Raw genomic sequence first — 23,367 nt, 5'->3', positions numbered from 1 at the left:
CCTCTTACCAGTGTTTCAGCATTATCCTTTCAGGAATTTTCTATACACATACATCTATATCTATATATAAAGGATACAGATTTAAATATTTATCATTTCAATTCTTTTCAACTTCTACTTCAAAACTATCTGTTCTTCATATGTATGTGCTTTCATGTGATACCTTTTCTCCGGCAGTGGAAGCGTGCTGGGTATCTGCGTGTTTGTTTTTGGATACCGACAATCAGAACAGTCTCTGTATCTGGAGAGACACTCCATTGTCCAGGTCAAAGCAACAAAGAAAGAGGACACTACTTCCTATTATAAAAGCTGAAGGAAGCCAGACAGGTCCCAGGCTCAACAAACTGAATGCTTCCACCCAGGACTTTGACTCTTGAGGGGATAAGAAAAGATTCGGGGACACTCGGAGATCATTTGGCCAAGAGTTGAAAATCCAGCAACTGTTGGCACGGCGCCAACAGCACAGCAGTGCAGCCAGCCAGAGCCTTCCTGTGACTTGTGTGTGCTGAGTGCTCAGCAGCTTCATCTCCCTTGGTCCTGCCTGGGTTTTACCGCATGAGTATACAGAGGTCCTTCTCTTAGATTCTGTGACCTACACTAGATTCCTTTCCTTGTTTTAATTACCGTGATTGACTTTGCTATTTGCAGTCCAGAACACTAGCTAATACATCCACCTTTGCAGCATACAATAGGCCTTATTTGCTGTCTTCTTTACAGACTTTTCAATATAAAATTTTAAATACACATATCTAGGTTAATATACACAAATGTATATGAATTAAACATATTTTCTCTAATTATTAAAATCCAAAATAAAACTTGACTCCTTTCTATCTCCTGCCTATCCAAATTTCCCAATCTCTACTAACAATGTTGAGATATAAATCCTGTTTATTACTATACAGTCTTCTTTGACCACATACACCTTATTTTTTATCATGTTATTATTTTTGAAATATATTTGACATAACATTGTGTAAATTTAATGTGTACAACATGTTAATTTGAAACATTTATATATTGTAATATGATTGCCATTGCAGTGACAATAAGCACCACGTTTTTTAAAGAAATAGAACAAAAGCTCATCAGATTTGTATGGAATCACAAAAGAGCCTGAATAACCAAAGCAATCCTGAGAAAAAAGAACGAAGCCAAGAAGTATCACACTACCTGACTTCAAATTATACTACAGAGCAATGATAATCAAAACAGCAAGGTATTGACAGAAAAACAGACACACTGATCAATGGAACAGAATTGAGAGCCAGAAATAAAACCATATGTATATGAACAAATAATTTTCAACAAAGGAGCCAAAAATATACAATGGAGAAAAGAAAGCCTCTTCAACAAATGGTGCTGGGGAAAATAGAAAGCCACATGCAAATGAATGAAACTAGACTGCTGCTTGACCTTCTTTTTCAAAAATAATTTTAGGCTAGTACTTTTACCTTGTAAAAATAGATTAGTCAGTTACTTTTATGTAAATTTACATATTTAATGATGTGTAGTCCTCAGAGTAGTTATAAACTACCTACAACGTTACTGTTCTCAAGTTGCTGAATTTGATTTCTATCTCAGAGTACATCATTGTGTAGCCTTCTCAGAAAATAACAGAGTGATTTATTTTTTGTTCACTTATATCTGAGAATGTCTCTCTGGCACCCATGCATCTCAATCTCCACTTGGCTGAGTATAATTTTTAGTCCCAACTCATCCCCATTCAACACTTTGTCAACTTAGCTGTGTCTGCTGTATTCTGGCATTTCCTAATCAGTAAGTCCTGGGGAGCATGATGTTTCCTCCTTTCTGTGGATCAGGACTAGACTAACTGTATAAAACAGAAGACCCACATAGTAGTGGCCTGAGTACAACAAAGGCTTCCCTCCCTGTCATAAACAAGATTTAACCAACTCAGGGCTATAACAAAGGGTCCAAGTCATTAAAGAGATTAAAATGTGGCTTCCATCCTCAAGGTCCCCTCATGTCTAAGACAGACTGATGGCACCAATCCATGTCCTCCATGGGAAGTAAAGACAGGCAAGTGAAGGGTAAAGAATGAGCATGCCAATTTAGTTGGCACCTTTAAAGAATTTCCCTATGAGCCCCAATTCAGCAACTTGCAAGCAGAAGTCTATTTACCTTTAGCAATATAGTAGGCTAGAAAATGTAGCCTTGTAGCTGGGCACATGGCCACCAAGAACAAAATAAGGTTGCTTCTAAAAATGAAGAAGGGGAGAATGGATGTGGGTGAGCAAATAACTAGCTCAGTCACAACAGGTAACATCAATTTTCTTCCCAGTGCTTACAGAATTTGTTTTTGAAATTCATAAAAATTTCTGGATCGTATCTAAGAGTAATATTTTTCATTAATTTCACCTTGAGTTCTTTGATTTGCAGATCAAAGTCTTTTTTTCATTTTAAGTAGGTTTCTTTATTTACACTATAAGTATTATTTCTATCATAGCAAAATATCTCAGACTGGATAGTTTAAACAAATAGAAATTTCTTTTTCCACAGCTCTGGAGGCTAGAAGTCCAAGGTCAAGACACTGGCAGGGTTGGTTTGCTCTGAGGCCTCTCTCCTTGGTTTGTAGATGGCCATCTTATCACTGTTGTCTTCACATGGTCCTCCGTCTGTGCAAGTCTGTGTCCAAATTTCCTCTTCTTATATGGACATCAGTCATATTCGATTAAGGCCCACCCTAATGTCCTCGTTTTAACTTGTTTACCTCTTGAAAGACTCTATCTTCACATTTAATCATGGTCTGTGGTACTGGGAGTTAGAACTTCAATATATGGATTTTAGAGAAACACCATTCAGCACATAACACTATAATTTTAATTATATCATTAAAATTTGGTAGAATACCTAAAATCACCAAGTTGATCACTATTCTCCATCTTTCATACCCGTTCTCTCTCTTTTGTCATCCCGTCTCTTCCCTCTTCATAATGAGGATGTTTTCCCTTCACATCACTGATTCCACTCTTCTCTCTGATGTTTTGAACAAGGCTTCATTTCCCCACTTTATTTTGTTTTTCTTGTATTTTGTTCCTGTTTCCATTCCTACCACTCCCCATTAATGCTTCTCAGACGCACGTGTACTGCAGAACCGAAGACTCGCAGTGACAGCCGAGAAGCAGTGCACGTGATGGCCGGCTGCTCCCGGCTACGCGGTCAGTGGCCTTGGATCGGTTTCAGTCTCTCCTCCTCCTGCTGGGACCAAGGCCATCATGGCGCCGGCAGGGGCACGAGAGGGCACAAGCCCATTTCCGGTCCCTCCTTGTGCCACAGGCTAATCAACTGCCAAAAGCAAGAGCCCCAAAATCAAAGAGCAAGAAATACAATCTTCCCACTAAAGTGATGGAGGAGGAGTGATCATTTTGAAAAGTAATCTAATCTATTGCATCATCTTCCATTTTCTTTTTTTTTTATCCTCACCCGAGGACATTTTTCCACTTTTTGTTCAGGTAGAGTGAGAGGGAGAGAGAGGAACAGAGAGAGAGAGAGAAACATCGACGTGAAAGGGACACATTGAGTGGCTGCCACCCACACGACCAGCCAGGGCCGAGGACAAACTGCAACCGAGGTACGTGCCCTTAGCGGGAACCGAACCCGGGTCTCTCTGGACCGCAGGCCAATGCTCTAACCGCTGAGCCAAATTGGCCAAGGCTCATCTTCCATTTTCTGAGAACCCTTGAGCTTCCATCTCTTCAAGTTGTGCTGTTTTGCTTTATAAAATTGTTTTTCAAACAATTGCTCTTTTCTGAGACCTCAAGGTAGTGCTCACTTTTCCTAATAGTAAAGAATATTTTCACAGGACTCTGAGTCTTCTTTTTTAAATCCTGGCATGGAAAGAATTCTATTCAGACCTTTTATGTACCACCAGACCCCATGGAAGGGGGTTCCTAAGCCCTGCTCCCCCAGCCACTAGCCTCTGCTCAAGTACTGACAGTTATTCTATTCAGACCCAGTGTGACGTTAAGTCTCAGGTACACAACCCTGAGCTCAACTTGAGTGTCTGGCAGAAGTTTCTCTAGTGCCCATATGCAGAAAGGGGACAGAAGCCACTCTTCCTCTGCCAGTGTCTCCGTCTAACCTGAAGCACCACATGCCGAGCTGGCGATTTTTGTTCGAACAGGACGGGACTTTAAAGATCTCACGGCCAGCGTGCGCTGCTTTCAGTATCCTCTTGTCTACAGCTAACGAACAAGGAGAACAAGTCCACTGCAGGAGCTAGTGCTAAACTGTCCTCTGCAAAGGCCTTGGCTATTTTAAAGGAGCCTCATGACGTGCACAGCTCTCCGCTACATGTTAATGATGCCAATGTTCTACTGTCTTAACTGTCTTTAGATCTGGCCTCATCCCTACCAGGTCTACACCAACCTAATGAATTTCTTCAGTCCACCCCAGGCCCTTCAATACAGGCCTCTCCTGAACTATTCCAGAAAAAGGATTGTCGAAAGCTGAACACAACCCTAAGGAACAAAGACTCTTGTAACTTTAGTTCATACATCTAGATTTCTTAATTACGTCGACATCACTAGCCAATTAAAAAATGTTTTTTCTCTTCTTTCTGAGATAAACCAGAGTATCTCTGACCCAGTATATTAAAGGCCCAGAGTAAATGTTTCTTATGTAACTTCACGTAAGAGGACCATAATAAATGGGCAATGAAGAAATAAACAAACTCTGAACGTCAGCCTTTCAGAATACGAAGTATTTTTGAAGACAGTATGTTAAAAAAAAGGTAAAATAAATGACAATACTCTGGGAAACAAATAATATTCCTTAAAAGCCGACATTGCCACAGTCCACTGCAGCAAATAGCCTCTTTAACCAACCTCATTCTCCCTTTTTCCTTGTTACGCTGGACAACCCGGCTAGTGGACTTGATGTACAGGTGCCGGTGCAGCTCATCTATGAGAACCAAGTGAAGATTCATCTTCTTGCTGTGAAGCTCCAGCCTCAGGTCACTCAGTCCTTCCACCTGGAGCAGGGGGCCCTCCAAAGACTGGACTGCTGACACCTGAAAAGGGGGGGAAGATGGGTAAGCACAATAGCTAAATAATCTGGCAATATTATAAATAAGGATTATTATTTTTAAAAGATAACGTCAAAAGAGAATTATGGAAGCCTTGTAAGCATACATGAGACTTTGTGGAGTATAGTAGTCCCCCATCTCCAGTTTCACATTCGGCAGTTTCACTTCGCTGTGGTCAACCAAGGTCCAAAAATATTAAATGGAGAAATTCCAGAAATAAACAACTCTTAGGTTCTAAACTGCATGCCCTTCTGAGTTGTGTGATGAAATTCACACCATCCAGGTCTATCCCACCCGGGACATGGATCACCCCTACATCCACGGTGTATACACTGTATACACCATCCGCCTGTTAGTCACTTAGTAATCATTTCCGTTATCAAATCAACTGTCAGGTTGTCACAGTGCTAGTGATAAGTAATACTGTGATAACTACAGTCGTCCGTCGCCACTTCGCACTTCATAGTATTTAAAACCATGACAGAGTGAAGCCACGAAAGCCCAGTCGCAAAGTCCCCAGGGACGACTGTATACTGAATAAAGAATCCTACTCTGCGGAAATTCATTTCTCGCGGTAGAGTCTGGAACTGATTAACCGCGATAAACCAGGGCCGACTGTAATCCTTGTTTTGCTTAATAATGGCCCCAACGTGCAAGAGTAGGGACGCTGGCAAACTGAAAATGCCAAAGAGAAGCCATAAAGTGCTTCCTTTAAGTGAAAAGGTGAAAGTTCTCAAGTTAATAAGGAAAGGAAAAAAATGTCACACTGAGATGGCTAAAATCTATGGTAAGAACATTCATCTTCTTTCTGTGAAACTGCCTAATGTATGAGTTAACCTTTATAACAGGTCTACACCTAAAGGCAGAATCAGTCTACACAGGGTTCAGTGCTACCCGTGGGGAATTTCAGAATATGTCCTGTGAATGAGGGGGGCCTACCACACAATGTGCACAGGCCTAGCTCTGCCTTTGAAGGATTTATCATCTGAGACACGGGATGCTGAAGAAAACAATCTTGATGAAGATAAACATGAAGGTATCTGAAGTACCACAACAAAGCCATACGTACAATGTATTCCCACATAAATTGCCTATCAGTGGACACAAGTAAAATTACCTCCCCAATTAAATGATTATATCATACATATTCTCACAAGAATTCATGGACCCATGTGTTAAATCAACTGTCAAAGCTAGTTTTTTAAGACTACATAGAAGCACACCATGAACTGTGTGATAATTTACGGTGACCACGAACGGGAGCTCGGTCAGCCCGAGTGTACGTGTCTACGCCCAGGTAGTCTCTCTCTCTCTTCCTCACGCACACAGGTCAACGCGGTCTCTACAGGAACGCTGCAGGCGGACGACAGCAGTCCTCACTCCCTGCCTTACCAGTCTGACAGAGGAAAAGGGATCTGAACAGTGAACAGAAGATAAAATATGGAGGGGGAGATACTCCTGGTGTTAAGTACAATTCAGGAGATTTTAGGACAAATGGATTGGATAAACAAACATGGTGCAGGAACGCCTACAACAAATGGAGAAGACAGAGACTCAAAACCTGGAGCAATTCATTTGTAAATCAAAGTGTATAGGTTTCAAAAGCAAAACACAGCACATATGATCTGATCCATGTATCCATGTATATGAAATTATATTTATGTCGTTATGTATAAAGAGTTTATATATTTTTCATGAAAAAAACTTCAAGTGAAGAGAATATTCTGGGTCCCCTGGGGGGAACAAAAGGGGAGGTAGAGAAACACAAAGAATGCAAATGTATCAACAACAACAGAGAAGAGATGACCACAAGCTCCCTGAAGGGATTAGCATGCTGTAACTATCACCTGCTTAGGTCTTACTTCTAAATATTCCTAACATGTACAAATAAAGGCAATAACTAATAATACTTAGTTCAGGGTAAAAACATTAAATGTACTTACGAAAATAAACATGCCCCTGAAAAATAAAGCATGTAGACAAAAGCAACAATGAAAGCCATGAAACGCACGGGTGGTAAGTGCTGATCCGAGATCTGCACCAATATACACAGTCCCGGAGGAGCTGTGGACGGTGAATATGGACGCTTGGGAGCTGTCAAATGCAAGCTGCCCTGAGATGGACAGGGAAATACAATGACTTACCCACAAACAGATCACTTGTTCTGTGATATGCTACAAGCAAACGTCAGCAGCAAATAAGTTTCCTTAAGTTACCCAAGAATGAATCAGAGAATGAAAGAGTGACAAGCCCTGGCCAGCTCTGCCTTCTGAAGCCTGCCACTTCATTTTCATGCCGACTTGCAGCTGCCCCCACTACGAGAGCCCCTGGCCTTGTGCAGGCTGCCAGCAATTCCAAATGGAAAGGCAGCCTCACAAAATGACCAAAGTGTCCCCAAGGAGAAAAAACAACAGCAAATTCATTCACACTTATGCTCTAAAATGGATTTTGAACTTGAGTCTCTAGTAGAGAAAAGAGGACGTAGTAACCTTTAGTGACATCAAGATTCAGAAAATGAAAAATAATTTGGTAAACCACTGGTCCATCATGTAGCCTTATCCCACAAGGTAATTAAATCCAGCTGAGATATTTAAGCTTAAAAATCACCCACTGCACATCCACACTCGATTTGTTTGTTAGGAATTTGCTTGAAGAATTTTAACCCAAATAGCTCAAGTTCCAAATACAAAATTATATGACAATGTCAACTTTAAAGCCACTTAATATAAAAATTTTAGCATATAGGTAAAACAGCATAGTGCCTAGCACATACTGAGTGTTCACTGAAATTATTTTTCACAAAACCTTTTTATTCTGTGGACAAAGAAATCTCCGAGGACGTTTTCAACATGCTTTAGTGAAGCATTTTCATTCAGTAAAGTGTTGTTTCCTTCACAGATTATATCCATAGAGAGGACAAACTTTCTGCATATGTTCCATTGACCCAAAATACAAGAATACATGTACAGCTCTGCCAGTGTGGCTCAGTGGATTGAGCTCATCCCATGGACTGAGAGGTCCTGGTTCGATGTTCAGGGCTCAATCCCTGGAGCAGGGCACATAGGAGGCAGCCAATAAATGTTTCTCTCACATCAGTATTTCTCTCTCTTTAAAAAAAATTAATAAAAAGTCAGGGTTTCGTATGCAGCAGAGCAGCTCCCTCTCTGTGATCTATTGAAAGTCAGCCCTCGACACAAGAAAAAAAAAATCAATAAAAACATTTTTTTTTTTTAAAAGAATACATGTACAATTAACACATACAATCAAGAGCTGTCTTAGGATTTCAAAGATTTTAAAACCTTACCACAACAACAATAGAGAATAGTTTTTTGTTTCTATACGAAAATACTGCCCTGGCTAGTTTGGCTCAGTGGTTGGAGCATCAGCCTGTGGACTGCAGGGTCTCGGGTTTGATTCTAGTCAAGGGCACGTGGGTACCTTGGTTGTTGTTCGGGCCCCAGTTGGGGTCGTGCAGGAAGCAACCAATCAATGTGTCTCTCCCACACCTATGTTTCTCTCTCTCTCCCCCTCCCTCCTTTCCACTATCGCTATAAAAAAAAAAAAAAAAAAAAAAAAAAAAAAATCAGTGGAAAAATATCATCAGGTGAGGATTAACAACAACAAAACAAAAATACAGTGTTTTATTTTCTATCCTTCAGGTATTTAAAATCTATTTATAAAGCTATAATTATGAAACTAGGCAAGGTCACTGTCTTCCCCCTATTCTACCCTTACTAAGTGGCACTCAAACCAATTTGAAGACACCAGTTGTTAATGTAACATTTGATCCCTAGAAGATCAGTTTAGAAACCTGATATTTATCTTATCTTGCATTACGTGGCCTGTACCATAATGTTTACACATAAAGAAAAATTTGGTGAGCCCTGCTGGTATGGCTCAGTGGTTGAGCATCGACCCATGCACCAAGAGGTCGCCAGTTCAATTCCCAGTCAGGACATATGCTCGGGTTGTGGGCCCAGTCCCCAGTGGGGGGCATGTAGGAGGCGACCAATCGATGTTTTCTCTCATGGATGTTTCTATCTCTCCCTCTCCCTTCCTCTCTCTAAGATCAATAAAGAAAAAATTTTTTTTAAAAACTTGATGAGGCAGTAGTCAATCCAACAATCATCCCTGATGGTTAATTATGTTGCCCTGGGGGTCTGGCTTCCAGGCACTTACTAACATCAAGGCTTCACTAGAAGAGAAATCCATCTACATTTAGAAATGAGCACAACCACTAATAAAAATACAACTAAAAAGAGTTTTAATGCATAAGAAATGGTTATTTCCTAATACAGAGCACTTTTTAAAGTAACACACTGATGAAACAGCAACAGGAATTCAAGAGATGCAGTTGGATCAAAGAAGCTTCAGAATGGTCTTACAGGTTAGTGGCCATGAGAAATTATCAAAATTGGGTTCATAAGTGTGGTTATTTGTGACACTAAATAATGTCACAAATACATATTAAAATTTCAGGACAAGACACAGCAAATGAAAGGTGCAGTAGACAACATACATTGTAATTGCTCATTGGTAAATGCTGCCTACATCTACTCCCAAATAGGTTCATTCATTCATACCCCAAATGACCTCTCCTGTGACCTCCTAGAATTCTCAGGTATGCCACACCACTTCTTATAGTCTACTGCAAGAAGATAATGAGCCAACTAAATGTATCTGGAATTTTTCTTACATATATTGTCAAAAATTATTTTTGGAGGGGAAAAAAGGTACTTCTAGCAGGAAATTTTTTCCCAGAATACCAATTACTATTTAATAGAAAATTGATATTCTACTCAACACAACTGGAAACTGCTCATATAAATAACAGAAATCTGTTTTGAAGTTGAAAACAAGTATTTCCTTTAGGATTATGAAAATAAGCAAACATTTATAAAATATTGTAACACATGATATTGAACAAGACAGCATGTTTTGCTATTAGAAACCTACCCATTAAAAAACAGAAATTCTAAAAATGTTTCCATAACTCAAAAAATAGGTCAAAGTACAGTTAAAATGTACATAATCAAGAACTGTCCGGTATTTCAGAGAATTTTACCTTGAGATGGCAGATACATCTACAACAAAAGAAATCTTTGGAATTAGGAACCAGAAGTACCTGTAATTTTTCTTTCCCAAGTGACTATTTCTCATTTCATTTTAGTTTAAATTAGGAAGTTATTATCTCCTAGTCTTTTGCCAGTCTTATCAAGCTCACTAGGAGAAACGATCTAGTTTTGGGCTTTAACATAAACCAATGGAAATGTTTTGGAGAAGGCACCAGTTGGCCATTCTCCACAGCTGTTTCACTGAAGAAAATGCTAGACAAGAAACTTCTCGACCTTTTTGTTGTATTTTACTGTTCTTTAGTTGGGGAGGTGAGCTATACAAAGGTAAATGACATTAGTAACTTTCTAAAAAGAACTAAGGTTCAAGCCAAAAAAAGAAGGAAAACTTCTAAGTATAAACCATAAAAAAAAATTCAACTTGATAAGTAAACCATATGCTAGCTAATATAAATGCTTATTTTGGCAACAATATTCCCGAAGAAAGCAAATGTTTGCCACTGTTAAGTCCAAAACAAATATTTCCTTCAAGACTCTGATAATTACTTTGTCTCCCTTAAGAAAGCAGTTTTTTTTTTTGTTTTTGTTTTTTTTTGGGGGGGGGGGGGTTGTTGTAAAACAACATAAACATCCTGAAAATGTTGCCTTGGCCCAATTTACAGATGCAGTAAAAAGATAAGGAGATTAGACTATTCCAGACAACTGATACCTTCTCCTTTCCAGTGTGTATATTATAAGAAGACACAAGTTAAACAAATGTTTAGAGCAGTCTTAACTAAGTAAGAACACCAGAAATATTTGGCTGCAAACAACATAGAAAGGCCCTTGGAAGCCAGCAGAGAACCAGTGGCTTAAGGCCTCAGGGCTATTGACAGTTTGGTACTTAGACAGACTTCCTAAGAAAACTGCAGCACAGGGCAAGGCCAAGTGCCTGGAGCAAGAACACTTTTTCCCCTAACTCCTCAGTCTGAAGCTAATCAGTGATCAAATCAGGCAATCAAAAATGCCCATTCTTAAATCAGTTTGCTTGCATGCTATCGATCTGCCCTAGTCTGGTGCCCCTTCTCCCTAAGAAAACCAAATACCTATAATGCAGACTCAGCATGCTCTCAACATTAAAACAGGATGCTGTCCACCTCCATTCTCCCTTCATTACTTTACTGCCAGCGACTTGCATGTTTTTATTTAATAAACCTTCATCAGCTCAAATGAAGGGTTGTTATTAGTTGAGCTAACAGCCAAATGATAATGCTCCAGAGAGATATCAGTGCTTGTTGGTGCATTAACAAAGAGAGGAGAAGGGCTGAGGTCAAGCATGTGCCAATGTAAATGAGGTAATATTAGGTACTAACGGCTTAATGCAATAGACTGCTTGGGAGATAATGGAATTTCCAGGATAAAGCAAATGAGATGAAGTTATTGATAAGTGAAAAAGGGAGGGGGCTGTAAGATAAAGTGCTGTCAACAAAAAGGGGCTTTCAGTTGTGAATTTCTTCTTTAAAGTATCTCCAAATCTATCTTAGAAAACAAAACTCAAAAGAGATCAAATATGACATCTAGCTTCATGAAGGATCTATCCTATTACTGCCGTGGAACGAAGATTTTTTCTAAAAGCATACCAATTTATTAAGCTATTGTTAAGCTTTCTTTGGAGTTCCCCCCCTATTTTTGCTTCTGTCTTGTTTCATGTTTTCCCTTAGACATCAGGGCATTGTACCTCAAATAATTCCCATATTTTATTAACACAAAAGTCTAAGGAAGGGAAGCTAAGCCTTCTAAGACCCATTAGCGCAAGCCTCACAGAATGACAATATCTGAGAAATAAAATACAAGAATTTTCTATTGTAAGGGACCTTTAAATGTTGTCAAGACTGGGGTCCCACCACAATTTTACAGATTCCAGAAATGTACTTTTTTTCTTAACCTTTATTTTTCTTCCAAATTACAAAAGTAATACATGCTCAACCAATAAAACTTGAAAAACACAGAAAATCACAAAGAAAAAAAATGGTCCATAGTCTCAATAATCAGAAAAAAACATATTTTAAACTGACTCCTCCCAATCATTTTCCACAAAATATTTGTGAAAATACTGTTATTTTTAAATATGCTTTTTTTTCATTTGGCAATCCATTGGGAACATCTGCCCATCACTAAATATATAGTTTTTAATGTTTTCACACTAACCCATTATATGAAGAATTCTTATATTGGTTTAAATAACTTAAAGAATTACTTAAGTATAGGGAATTGGTTATTTCTTTTACTTTCATAAACCTTACTGTGATAATTATCCTTGCATACATAAACTGGAACACATAATTAAAATTCTTAATTCTTTCCTTAATACAACAATCTAGAGGCAGAATTCCAAATCTAAAGCCATGCACATGTTTAGGACTCCTGATGCATAGCATCAAGTTAAGAGCCTCTTTTGTTCTAAATGGACTTATAACAGATCTGTTCACAATTACTTTCATGATGAAATTAAACTATACTTAACACCTTATGAGAAAAATAAGAATTGTTACTGCTTATGAAAAAGCTCAGGACAAATATTCTTCTCTGTTCCTAATCATATGATCCCACCAATTCTCAGTTCTCATCAGGGCCCCATAAAAGAGAACACTGAAACCTAGGTTTCTATTCCTAAATATAAGAGCAGAGACCACTAGGAAAGTTAATCTCATTTACCAAGTGTCCCAAAGTCACTTACACTTGTCTCCTTGTTATTCTGGGACAAGAAAAAAGTTACAGAACAGCTGTCCTCTGGAGAGCTGGCAGAGGAGGTCTCTGAGAAGCACTTCAGGCTCACACTCAAATCAAGACAATTCACCCACACTCTGCAAGGGCCCAAATCCACTAGAACTGCTCAGCTCTTACACAGCTCTTCACTCACATAAACCATTCAAATCCCACAAAAGAATGTGAGAGGAATATGACTTTTTTTTTTTTTTTTTTTTCATTTTAAGAGCTAGTAGGCAACTACAAGTAATCAGTAGTACTGGGATGGATCTCAGAGATAATAGACTTCTTTAACAAGTTCCTCCTATCTTGTCAAGACAAGCAAAAGCTACTGATCAGCATTCTCAGACCATCATCAAGTCAAGATAGAGGGCTCCCACCAACAACATGCACTGTTATCTGCTGCAATTTACACATATCCAGGGGTCCCCATCTGGCCACAGACTGACCAATCAAAAACCTATTCAAGGAACTCCACATGTGAGGCTGAAACCAGAATATGATGGAGGATGTCAGCAGAGGACTGTGCATTATTCTTCACTTAGATTATTCCTCCTATAGACTCAATTGTAAACACATGCGTGCGCATGCACACACGCACACACACACATACACACACAGTCAAGCTGATTAAAACGTGCATGCAGTAGTGATGGCAGCACTAGGCCAGAACTACTGCTTTTCCTTTGCACCTCACACTGTGACAGGGATGATGGCAACACTAGCTACAGCACTTTACATTTCATTGGCCTGCTGTTTGTTTTTTTTTATCCTCACCCAAGGACATTTTCCCATTTTTTGTTCAGATAGAGTGGGGGAGAGAGAGAGAGAAATAGCGATGTGAAAGGAACACATCAAGTGGCTGCCACCCGCATGATCTAACCAGGACCAGAGACAAACTGCAGCCGAGGTACATGCCCTTAGCGGGAACCGAACCGGGTCTCTCTGGACCGCAGGCCGACGCTCTAACCGCTGAGCCAAACCAGCCAGGGCTGGCTTGCTATTTTTACAAAGCTCTTTACCTGAAAAAACTTCATTTTTATTCTAACACTCTATAATATACACAGGGCATTTGTATATCCACTCTATAGAAGAAGATACTAAAAATCAGGAAAAGAAAATGATTTCTTTGTCTAAGCTCACAGAACTGGCGAATTGTTGGGTCAGGACTATGATTAAGACGGTCTGGCTTTTAAATCCATTTTGTTTGCACTATACCACACTGCTCCTAGCCACCACTTGTCAATAATAAATCTGTGCCCCAATTTCAATCCATTAAATCCTGGCAATAAGTCAGATAAGAACCCACAGTAAAGATGCAGGAATCCAAGCACCAAGATGACAGCCATGGAGGCGTCCAAGTCAGCCCAAACCTGGAGAGCATCTACTTTAACCACAAAACTGAACTCCTGTTAACCAAATAATCACACTATAAAATCAGAGCAAGAGTGAAATGCTCACTAGCTCGATCCAAAACTGCAATAGAGGACAGCAACAAAGCAACCTCAAACTACTTATGTACATTAGTACACAAATGTGAGTATCTCGATGGGATGTCTGTCTTATGCAAATATTTGGTTTCTAATGACTTAGAGCTGGCATTAAATAAAGTCAAGGGCAATTAGTTTTGCTTTATTGCACAGCATAGACCATACCCTACAGCAATGATTCCAAATTTGCCTACCCACTGGACTCACCTGGACAATGTCAAAAATTAGTGAAGCTAGTGTCCCACCCCCAGAGATTTCAATGTAATCAGTCTAGGCTGTAAACAAGACTTTAATTTTTTTTTTATTTAAAAATTTTCATTTTTCAATTACAGCTGATATACTATATTATATTAGTTTCAAGTGCATAACATAGTGATTAGATATTTCTATAACTTTCAAAGTGATCATCCCAACAAGCCTAGTACCCATCTGACACCACACATAGTTATTACAATATTATAGACTATATCCTGTGCTGTGCTTTATATCTCCCTGACTTGAAGGGTTCCCTAATGTGTAGAGTCTGGGAAACACTGCCCTAAAGCCAAGTGAGCCCATTTAAAATTTCTAAACTTACGAGGTTTAGTGCAATAAAATAGAACTTCTACTTGCTTTAAAATAAAATAGGCAGATAAAAGAGCACACTAAAAGGGAAGGAACACTCATACAATGAACCCGGTGCCTATGAAACAAGAGTGGCTTTTAGAAACTCCAGCCTTCAAAATCAAATCTAAATAAAAAGGGCAGCAAGAAAAAGTTGTTACAAAGCCCAGTACTTTCACAATCCAGGTGAAAAACAAAGCTGCCACCCTAAGGCCACTCAATTTTGGATGCAAAGCCAAGGCTACTTGTTTAATAACTTTATTTTCAGTTTTCCCTAAATCTGTTTGAAAAAAAGATCAGATGTAGATGTTTGAGGGAATAAAGGGATCCCCACTGCAGCTAGAAGCAGCTGCAGTTGATCACCCTGTCATGCGTCCACCCCTAGCATTCCTGGTGCCCCTTTCTCGTTCTATAACAATATGAGAGACACTGGTTATCTGTTCATCATGTCTCTTCCATCTAGCACGTAAGCTCCTTCAAGGTTCAGACCTCCCTCACAGATACATACACATCGACAATACGACTGATCAACAAGGATATCATCACATTCATATGTCTACCAAATATGTGCCAGATCCTTTTCTGATAAGTTACGAGCATAGAACACTGGCATCGGTCTCTAAAGTCAATAGTCCACACTAGGAACAGATGGGCTTTAATCGGGACTATTTCATTATTGATCACTGACATACTTTTTATCATGTTGTAGAGAAAGCTATATGGAATATTAAAACATCTTTGTAGAGTCACTGAACCATTTTCAGGATAAGTTCGCTAGAATGTTCCAGTTCCTGATATTTATAGAGCTTTCATCTCAATACCACTTCCAGAGTGATGATGAGAAAAAACAGTCCTGTGAGATCTCAGAAACTTGCAAGTCAGATGAAAGGGATGGGCATTTTGGCCCTTTTTTCTTACTTGTACATTAACCATTTGACAGTAGATGCATAATTACCCCTTCCGTGACCTTAATATGAGAAAGGAAGAATTAGTCTATTTGTTAATGACAAAGTTTTACTAGCACCAATAGAAGCAACCTCATTGGTCCACTGTTCCTGCTATCAAATTAATGACAATGATAGTTTACCATCAACTACTCTAACTCTAAAATCAATATTTTTGATGAGCACCCTCCAACAGTGAACTGCCTTATATCTAATTATGATACTCAGCAGAAAAATACATTTAATACTTAAAGATTTTGCAACAAACTGATCTTGGATAGTTTACCAACAAATAACATTGCTTATAATTAGACAGTCAATGGGTACCCTATGAACATATACTTGATGTAGCTAAACAGGTAACTGATGACACAGAATCTGAAATCTGTCCATGTCAAATCTGCAAAATAAGGCATAGTACTTCGGGGTCTTGCTCATCCATGAGTACATGCATTAGAGCAGACCAGACTTGTTTTCTGAGACAAACCCTATCTATCTTCCTGCAGTAATTCCTTTATTGTATAAAACGTGGAACAGCCTTTCATTCAGACAGATGTCCATGTTAGGCAAAAAGAAAAGGAATCAAAAATGCTTAACTTGCCAGCCCTACTTCAACTCTTTCATCAGCTCAAAACAAGTCCACCTCAGAATAGTTCTTAAGATTATAACATGGGAGCCATCACCACATTGTCTTACAGTATCAGTAAAAACAATCAATTAATTATGAATATCATTTCTAAGCACTTACTATGTGTATTGTGCCTACTTTACATGTATAGCTAGCTTAATATCACTTAATCCCTTCAACCACCCTTGGGGATACATACTATTCTCAACTCCAACTTTCAACAACGTCAAATTAAATAATTAGCCCTAAGTCATCAAGCTAGTAAAAGTCCAAGGTGGATTCCAGCACAGGTCCATCTGACCCACACTGAGACCCACGCTGACATTCACAACCTTGAATGTTGTCCAACTACTGCAAGGTAAGCTAAATATATTCCAAATATACTTATTTTCATTATAGGGGCTTAGAAAACTATTCAATTAAATAGCTACCTTACTCTCTTTATCCCCCAGATCTGGCCATATTTTCACAGTGTAAGTGAAATAATTCCACTATACCATTCTCTCAGCAAAGCACTCTTGGATCCTCTGGGAAGAAGACAGCTACATAAATATATGTTATTCTATAATTATCATTATAGTTCTTACTTGACTGTACAGCTATGGGTTTTTTTTTAAAGGCATATAAATAATGAAAAGACAAAAAGATTAAGAGACATTCAAAATCTCTCCACTCTCTGGAAGACTTAGAAATGAAAAATATTATTTCAGTCACAAGCCTGTGACTGTCAACTAAAGTGCCTCAAAACTACTGGCACGGGCTTGGATCCCACTGACTGAATGACATCGTGGACGGACTTCCATGAGCTGGTAAGTCAGAACTCCTGTAAGTGATTTTCGAAGCTCATCTGTGCAATTTCAGTTCGATGTAGACTTCTACACAAATTTCCCTTTAAAAAAAGTTCATAAAAATATTCGCTATCATGGTTAGCTCATGCCACTGGGAAGCTGCTGTTATTCTTATATTACTAATTCTTCCCAGAATTAATCAGTCACTGTACATTAGAACCAGCAGCTGGAGTGTTTTGAGTGATAATGAAACCTGTAACAAGGCATCTCCAGCCGTCTTCTCAAGACAATAAGGGAATTAAAATTTCAATTTAAATGCAGAGGTTTGAAACACGCTTCACTGGCAAAATTACTTCAATTAATGTGAGTGGAATACAAAGGACAGACTGCAGAAGTGTGATGCAGCAACCAGAAATTATGTCATTAATGTGCTTGCATCAACCCAGCACAATGACTGCAAAGGTCTAATTTAAACCATACATATCACAAAGCTACAGGCTACAATATAAATCAAGTCTCTGATTTCAATGTGACGGATGCAGGCTTCTTGTTGAATCACTTTTAGCTTTCTGTAAGCTAACAGCAGCTGTTTACCTTGAAGAAGGAAACAAAGGGCCATGCCTATTTGCAGACGTCGCCAGTCATGACAAGTTAATTATTCCATGCACCACTCAGATTATCGTATCAAAAGAACTAAATATTCCATCTAGAAGCCAAGTCTGGAGCTATCAGACCAGTCTAATGGTAAAAAAGGAACTGCAAGAGCTGACAGGAGCCAGGGTCACCACTGATTTAGTGACTCTGGATTTATTAACCTGAGTAGGGATTCCATTACTGGGCATCTGTACCTGACTTAAAATAAAAATGCAAAACTTTTGTTAAACGAATCCAAGGAAATCAGAAGGTTTTGAAAAACGAGATTATTGTGTCTTCACTTTCCTCTGATATCTTTTTTAGCAAAGACTTCCATTTGGACTCTTCAAATGCCTTAAGTAGATTTTACTTCTAATATCACATAACGGGGAAAGGAAATGCGATCACTTTTTTCATATGAAGTCCAGTGAAAGAGCAATTACAGACCTTACTTTTCACTCTTATAAACAAAAGGCCAAATTGAAGACTATTTCCAACCTTTTAAGCACACTTTAAATCTTCCCTCCGTGAAACCATTATTTATGAGGATGTGCGTACACCCCAGACCATGCAAAGCTACTACCTCATCTGGAAAATAGGGATGGCATCAGAAACCGATCTCCAATAGGGTTGGTGAGAGAATTAAATGTGTTAACAAATGTAACGTACTTAAAATGGTACCAACACATAGTCAGTGCTCAAGACATCCTAGCTATTATAATTATTTTTGTTGTAAAACAAAAAAAGATTAGAAACTACAGAAACATTAAAAGGCAAGCAAACAAATGGAGGAGAAAAATCAGACCAGAGCTCCAAGAGAGAGAATAAAATGCCTTTTTCTGTTTAGTATATGAAACCCTTTCACGTAGTTATTCATTTTACTAATGATCTGTGAACATGACTACACGACTATGCTAAGTACAGGGCAGAAAAGATATAGCCCCTGCCCTCAATGACCTACCATACAAACAAAAGTTATATTGCAAAGAAACACATACAGTTTATGAAAACAAAGAAAAGCATCTCATGTTAAGTATTGTTACCACAATAAAAATAAACACATAATTTTTTTAAAAGAAAAGTATCTAATTACCTGGGACATTCAGAGACGATGAAATGTGAGCCAAGTTTTAAAGATTAGATCATCATTTTTCAGGCAGATAGGATTGAAATTAGTTTCAAGGAAATACATGATCAATTAAAAAGGAAAATTCTATAGCATCCTTATATAGTAGTAATGAATAACTAAAAGTTGCAATTAATAAAGAGCCATTGTTTTAACAAACAAAAACGTGATACTCAGAAATAAAACAAAATATATGTAATATAGTATCTCTAAGTAATGCATTACTAAGTATTATTATAAGAATATAAAGACTTCAATAAATTTGAGACATGTCTTGTTTTTGAAAGACTTGTACTACAAAGATGAAACTTGCTTACATTTAATCAAAACCCCATCACACTTTGTGCAAAACTTGACGAGCTGATACTAAAATCCACATGGAAGAGTAAAGGGCCAAGAATAGTATAGACAATTCTGAACAGCAAGGTGAGGGAATGTCTTCACCTGCTATCAAGATATATTATAAAATTATAGTAATTAAAACAGCATAGTTTTGGTGCAAATATGTATGAGACCAACTGAGCAAAAGAAAGAGCTCAGAAATATCCATGCATATGTGAAAACTTGGTATGTGACCAAAATGGCATTAAATCAATAGGAAATGAATTCAATAAATGGTCTGAGCCAAGTGTCTATTTATATGGAAGATAAAATTAGGTCCCCAGTTCATACCATACATGAAAGTAGATTCTAACGGAATTAAAGAAGATACAAGAGATTCTCTTTATGACACTGAGATAGAAGAAAAATTCTTAAAATAAAAACCACATAACATGGAAAATGAATGAGATATTTTATTACATTAAATTTTAAAACTTCTTTATAACAAAGACACCATAAACAAAGTAAAAAAGATATACCACCAACTGAGAGAAGACATTTACAATCCATTCAAGAGATAAAGGATTAGCATCCAGAATATATAAAGAACTACAAACAGCAAAGAGAACTTCTGAGAAGTGTATCTCATATACTCACCCTTTTCTGAAGGTGACTGTTCTTCCTTCCCACCCCAGAACCACATAGTTTTAGTTGGAACTGACAATTACAGTACCCAAGCTGGCCCAATCTAGATCCTACTCCTGTATTTCTTTTTTAATCTTCACCCAAGGATATGTTTTTATTATCTGAGAGAGAGAGAGAGAGAAAAGGGGAGAAAGGAGCAAAAGAGGGAAACATCGATGTGAGAGAAACATTGACTGGTTGCCTCCTGTACACGCCCTGACCGGGGATCAAACCCACAACCTAGGTATGTGACCTGACCAGGAATCAAACCCACCACTTTTTGGTGTATGGGGTGATGCTCCAACCAACCAAGCCACCCAGCCAGGACCTACCCCTGTATTTTTTAACTAGAAAAAAAGATTATTTCCTCTGCAAAGCTGAAGTGGTATGGGCTACAGCCTACACTCCTTCTTCTCCCCAAACACCCAAGCCCCTCCCACAGTGGAAGCAACATCTCCAGTAGAACAATGAAAAGGGCATGCAAAAGAACATATAGGTGGCATTCCACATGTACGCCTGTCCTCTTAACAGACTGGTTACATGAGTAAAGTGATTCTTTTACCTAAGCTAGCTAGAGTTGGATTTCTGTAACTTGCAACCAAGAATTTAAACTTATTTAATGAGATTCTTAAGAAAATAAGTTTAAAAACATAAGGTTATTCATTATTGATTAGCTCTTTAGTAAATAAATTAGCCCTTAAGTAGTAAAACCATATAACAAAAATCTGAAATCCTAAAAGAACATAACACAAAGAAATTCTAACAACCTATTTTTAATAAATATATGGCACTTATCTGTAAGAAAGCAGGCCCACTACACAAAATGGTGATTCAAACAGATGTGTATATGGTAAATATATTCTGTAAGCATATCTATTAATGGCTGAGTTTTGTTCATTTGGCACATGCATGCATCCTAACACATAACCCAGGAGTAAAGCTGGAAGGTGACTTTTTCTTCATCCTATAGTCATTATTAAGGAAGATGTCACTAAACCAGGTACTGAAAATAGCCAGTTCTGTTGCCACTCTCAAGAGCAAACCATTACTAACCCCCTTCCACTGTGGCAATTGATTGTTCACACCTATCACATAACCAGGTTTCAGAATAGAATCATGGTTGAGCCTTGGCTGGTCTGGCTCAGCGGTTAGAGCATCGGCCCTTGGACTGGAGTTTGGTTCCCGCTAAGGGCATGTACCTTGGTTGCAGTTTGTCCCCAGTACCAGTTGGGGTCGTGTGGGTGGCAACCACTCGATGTGTCCCTCTCACACTGATGTTTCTCTCTCTCTCTTCTTCCCTCTCTCCCTCCTGCTCTATCTGAGGATAAATGCAAAAATGTCCTCAGGTGATAAGGTAAGATAAGATAAAGAAACAAACAAATAAAGCTTCTTATGAAGGACTTATGGCAACATTCTTCCTGACAGTCTGAATGAATCAAACCACTTAGAGGATTTCACCTGTTTCTCCCACCACTTCCTCTCAGTGAGTCTTCCAGTGTCACAGCCCATCTAATTTGGTGAAACGAAGGTAAGGGACTTTCACCTGTCAGGGAAAAGAAAATCCAAATACAGCCTGCCGACCGCTGAGAGCTCCTGTCGTCCCCGACAGCTCGGAATGAGACGAAGCAGGGTGCTTGTGCGGAGTGGGGGGCAGACAGGGCAGCCCTCTCCAGGAGCCACGGGCCCCGGGAAGGGAGGGTTGTTAGAGAGCAAGCTGTGTTTTCATTTCATTATTCTTCTTCCAGATGCTCAGCCACAGGCACCGCCAGCTGCCACCACCTTTGGATTTTCATCTCTAATTCAAAAAGTGGCAGGATGGACTAGGAGAAGCTGAAGGCTAGGCTGCGGAGTACTCTTGCTTGACAAAGTTACTTCGGAAATTATTTTTTCTTATCAATTTAAAGGAAAAAAACACAAAGCCCTAATGTAAAAATTCCTTCAACGAATTTGTGGAACATCAAGTTTATAAATCTCCTAAGTGCTCTTTCATGCACTTTTCATTCTTTAAAATAGGATTCATTAACTTTCTTCCTCTGAAGCTAAACACCTCTCATTACTATTCCAATATGATTAAAGTACTGACTTCTTACCATTGTTCCAAAGGCAGACAATACCTAAATAATAACCGCTTACCATTTCAAACACTGGAATTAAGAAGAGAACCAGCCAGGCTTCACCCGCAAAGGCTCCTGAACCCCAAGAGGGCGGTATGCAATGTGCTGCATGAATTACGGAATTCAGAGAACGAAAGGAAGCACTTCGCTACCTCAGCAGAAACGTCCATTAGCTCGGCCTCTCTTACCAGCATGTCGGTGGCACTGAGATAGTGCTTGCTGACCATGCACTGTTCCAGCTTCTGAGGCACCTGCTTGATATTCTCAATCTCATCCAGTAGGTTCAGGACATGCTTATGTTCAATTCCTTCAATCCACAGTTTCCGAAGCTCGTCCCGTTTGCAGTGTAACAGCATCTTGCATGAAAGCAGATTTTCTTTGACCTACAAGTAAGCAGATTCAGTCCTGGGTCAGTCCAGAGTCTGACCAGCCTAAGCCCATATCTAGTTAGTATTCTGCAGTGATACTGCTGTAAGTAACAATTCCTCACTAACTGCTTGTGAAATTCTAATTCTGATTCTGACACTGACTCACTTGGGTACATCTCCATCTCTTTGTGTCTGTTTTTTCTCTCCTGTAAAATGAGCAAACTGCTCCTAACCTACCTTAGAGTACATCTAGAAGACATTACTTTGGACATAATGCACTCTGCAAATAGGAAGTACCCCGCTGATGTTAACATATCCAACGGGAACAACGGATATGAGAGTCCACACTATTATTTCGTGCCCATGTTCTTGCACATTTCCTAGTCAGCTGATAAGTCACTTGGTCCATCCCTCTAGATCAAGACCTTCAGCTAAAGTTTACAACCAAGGAGATAGGCATTCATCTGAACTCACTAAAATGAAAAGAAGACCAGTTTCCAAAAGAGAGTCGACGCAATCAGAGATCATCTCAAAGTAAAAGGAATTGGGACACACCAAGGATATATTTTACCATGTGTTTCGATTTTTAAATGATAACACAGCGGCAAGTGTTCTCACAGACCTGTGCAGTTTAGGGACCAGCACAGGCACAGCTTGACAAACAGGAGAGGAGGAGGAGCAGGAAGGGTAGTCACAATGTACGTGATGAGCGCATTTTCATTTTCTACCCTAATGAAAAGTCTTCATTTTTACCGCATGGAAAAATAAAAAGATAAAAAATAAGGTAGATTGTGTAAAATG

At 38.9% G+C, this 23,367-nt stretch overlaps 1 protein-coding gene across 22 annotated transcripts in view; it reads right to left on the bottom strand.

Moving 5' to 3' along the window:
- Positions 1-23,367, bottom strand: part of EXOC4 (exocyst complex component 4) — a 761,664-nt gene that overhangs the window by 704,561 nt on the left and 33,736 nt on the right. For all 22 annotated transcript variants that reach the window (XM_036247077.1, XM_036247080.1, XM_036247079.1 and 19 more), the window contains exons 3-4: positions 22,387-22,581; positions 4,851-5,035 (exon numbers count right to left, since the gene is read on the bottom strand). In XM_036247077.1, coding sequence (XP_036102970.1) covers positions 4,851-5,035; positions 22,387-22,581 — 380 coding nt within the window. The remainder of the gene's footprint in view (positions 1-4,850; positions 5,036-22,386; positions 22,582-23,367) is intronic.

The sequence above is a fragment of the Molossus molossus genome, unplaced genomic scaffold (genome assembly GCF_014108415.1).
Source record: "Molossus molossus isolate mMolMol1 unplaced genomic scaffold, mMolMol1.p scaffold_m16_p_7, whole genome shotgun sequence".
Taxonomy (NCBI): domain Eukaryota; kingdom Metazoa; phylum Chordata; class Mammalia; order Chiroptera; family Molossidae; genus Molossus; species Molossus molossus.
Note: the sequence above shows the minus strand (reverse complement) of the source record. Positions and strands in the feature narration are given on the sequence as shown.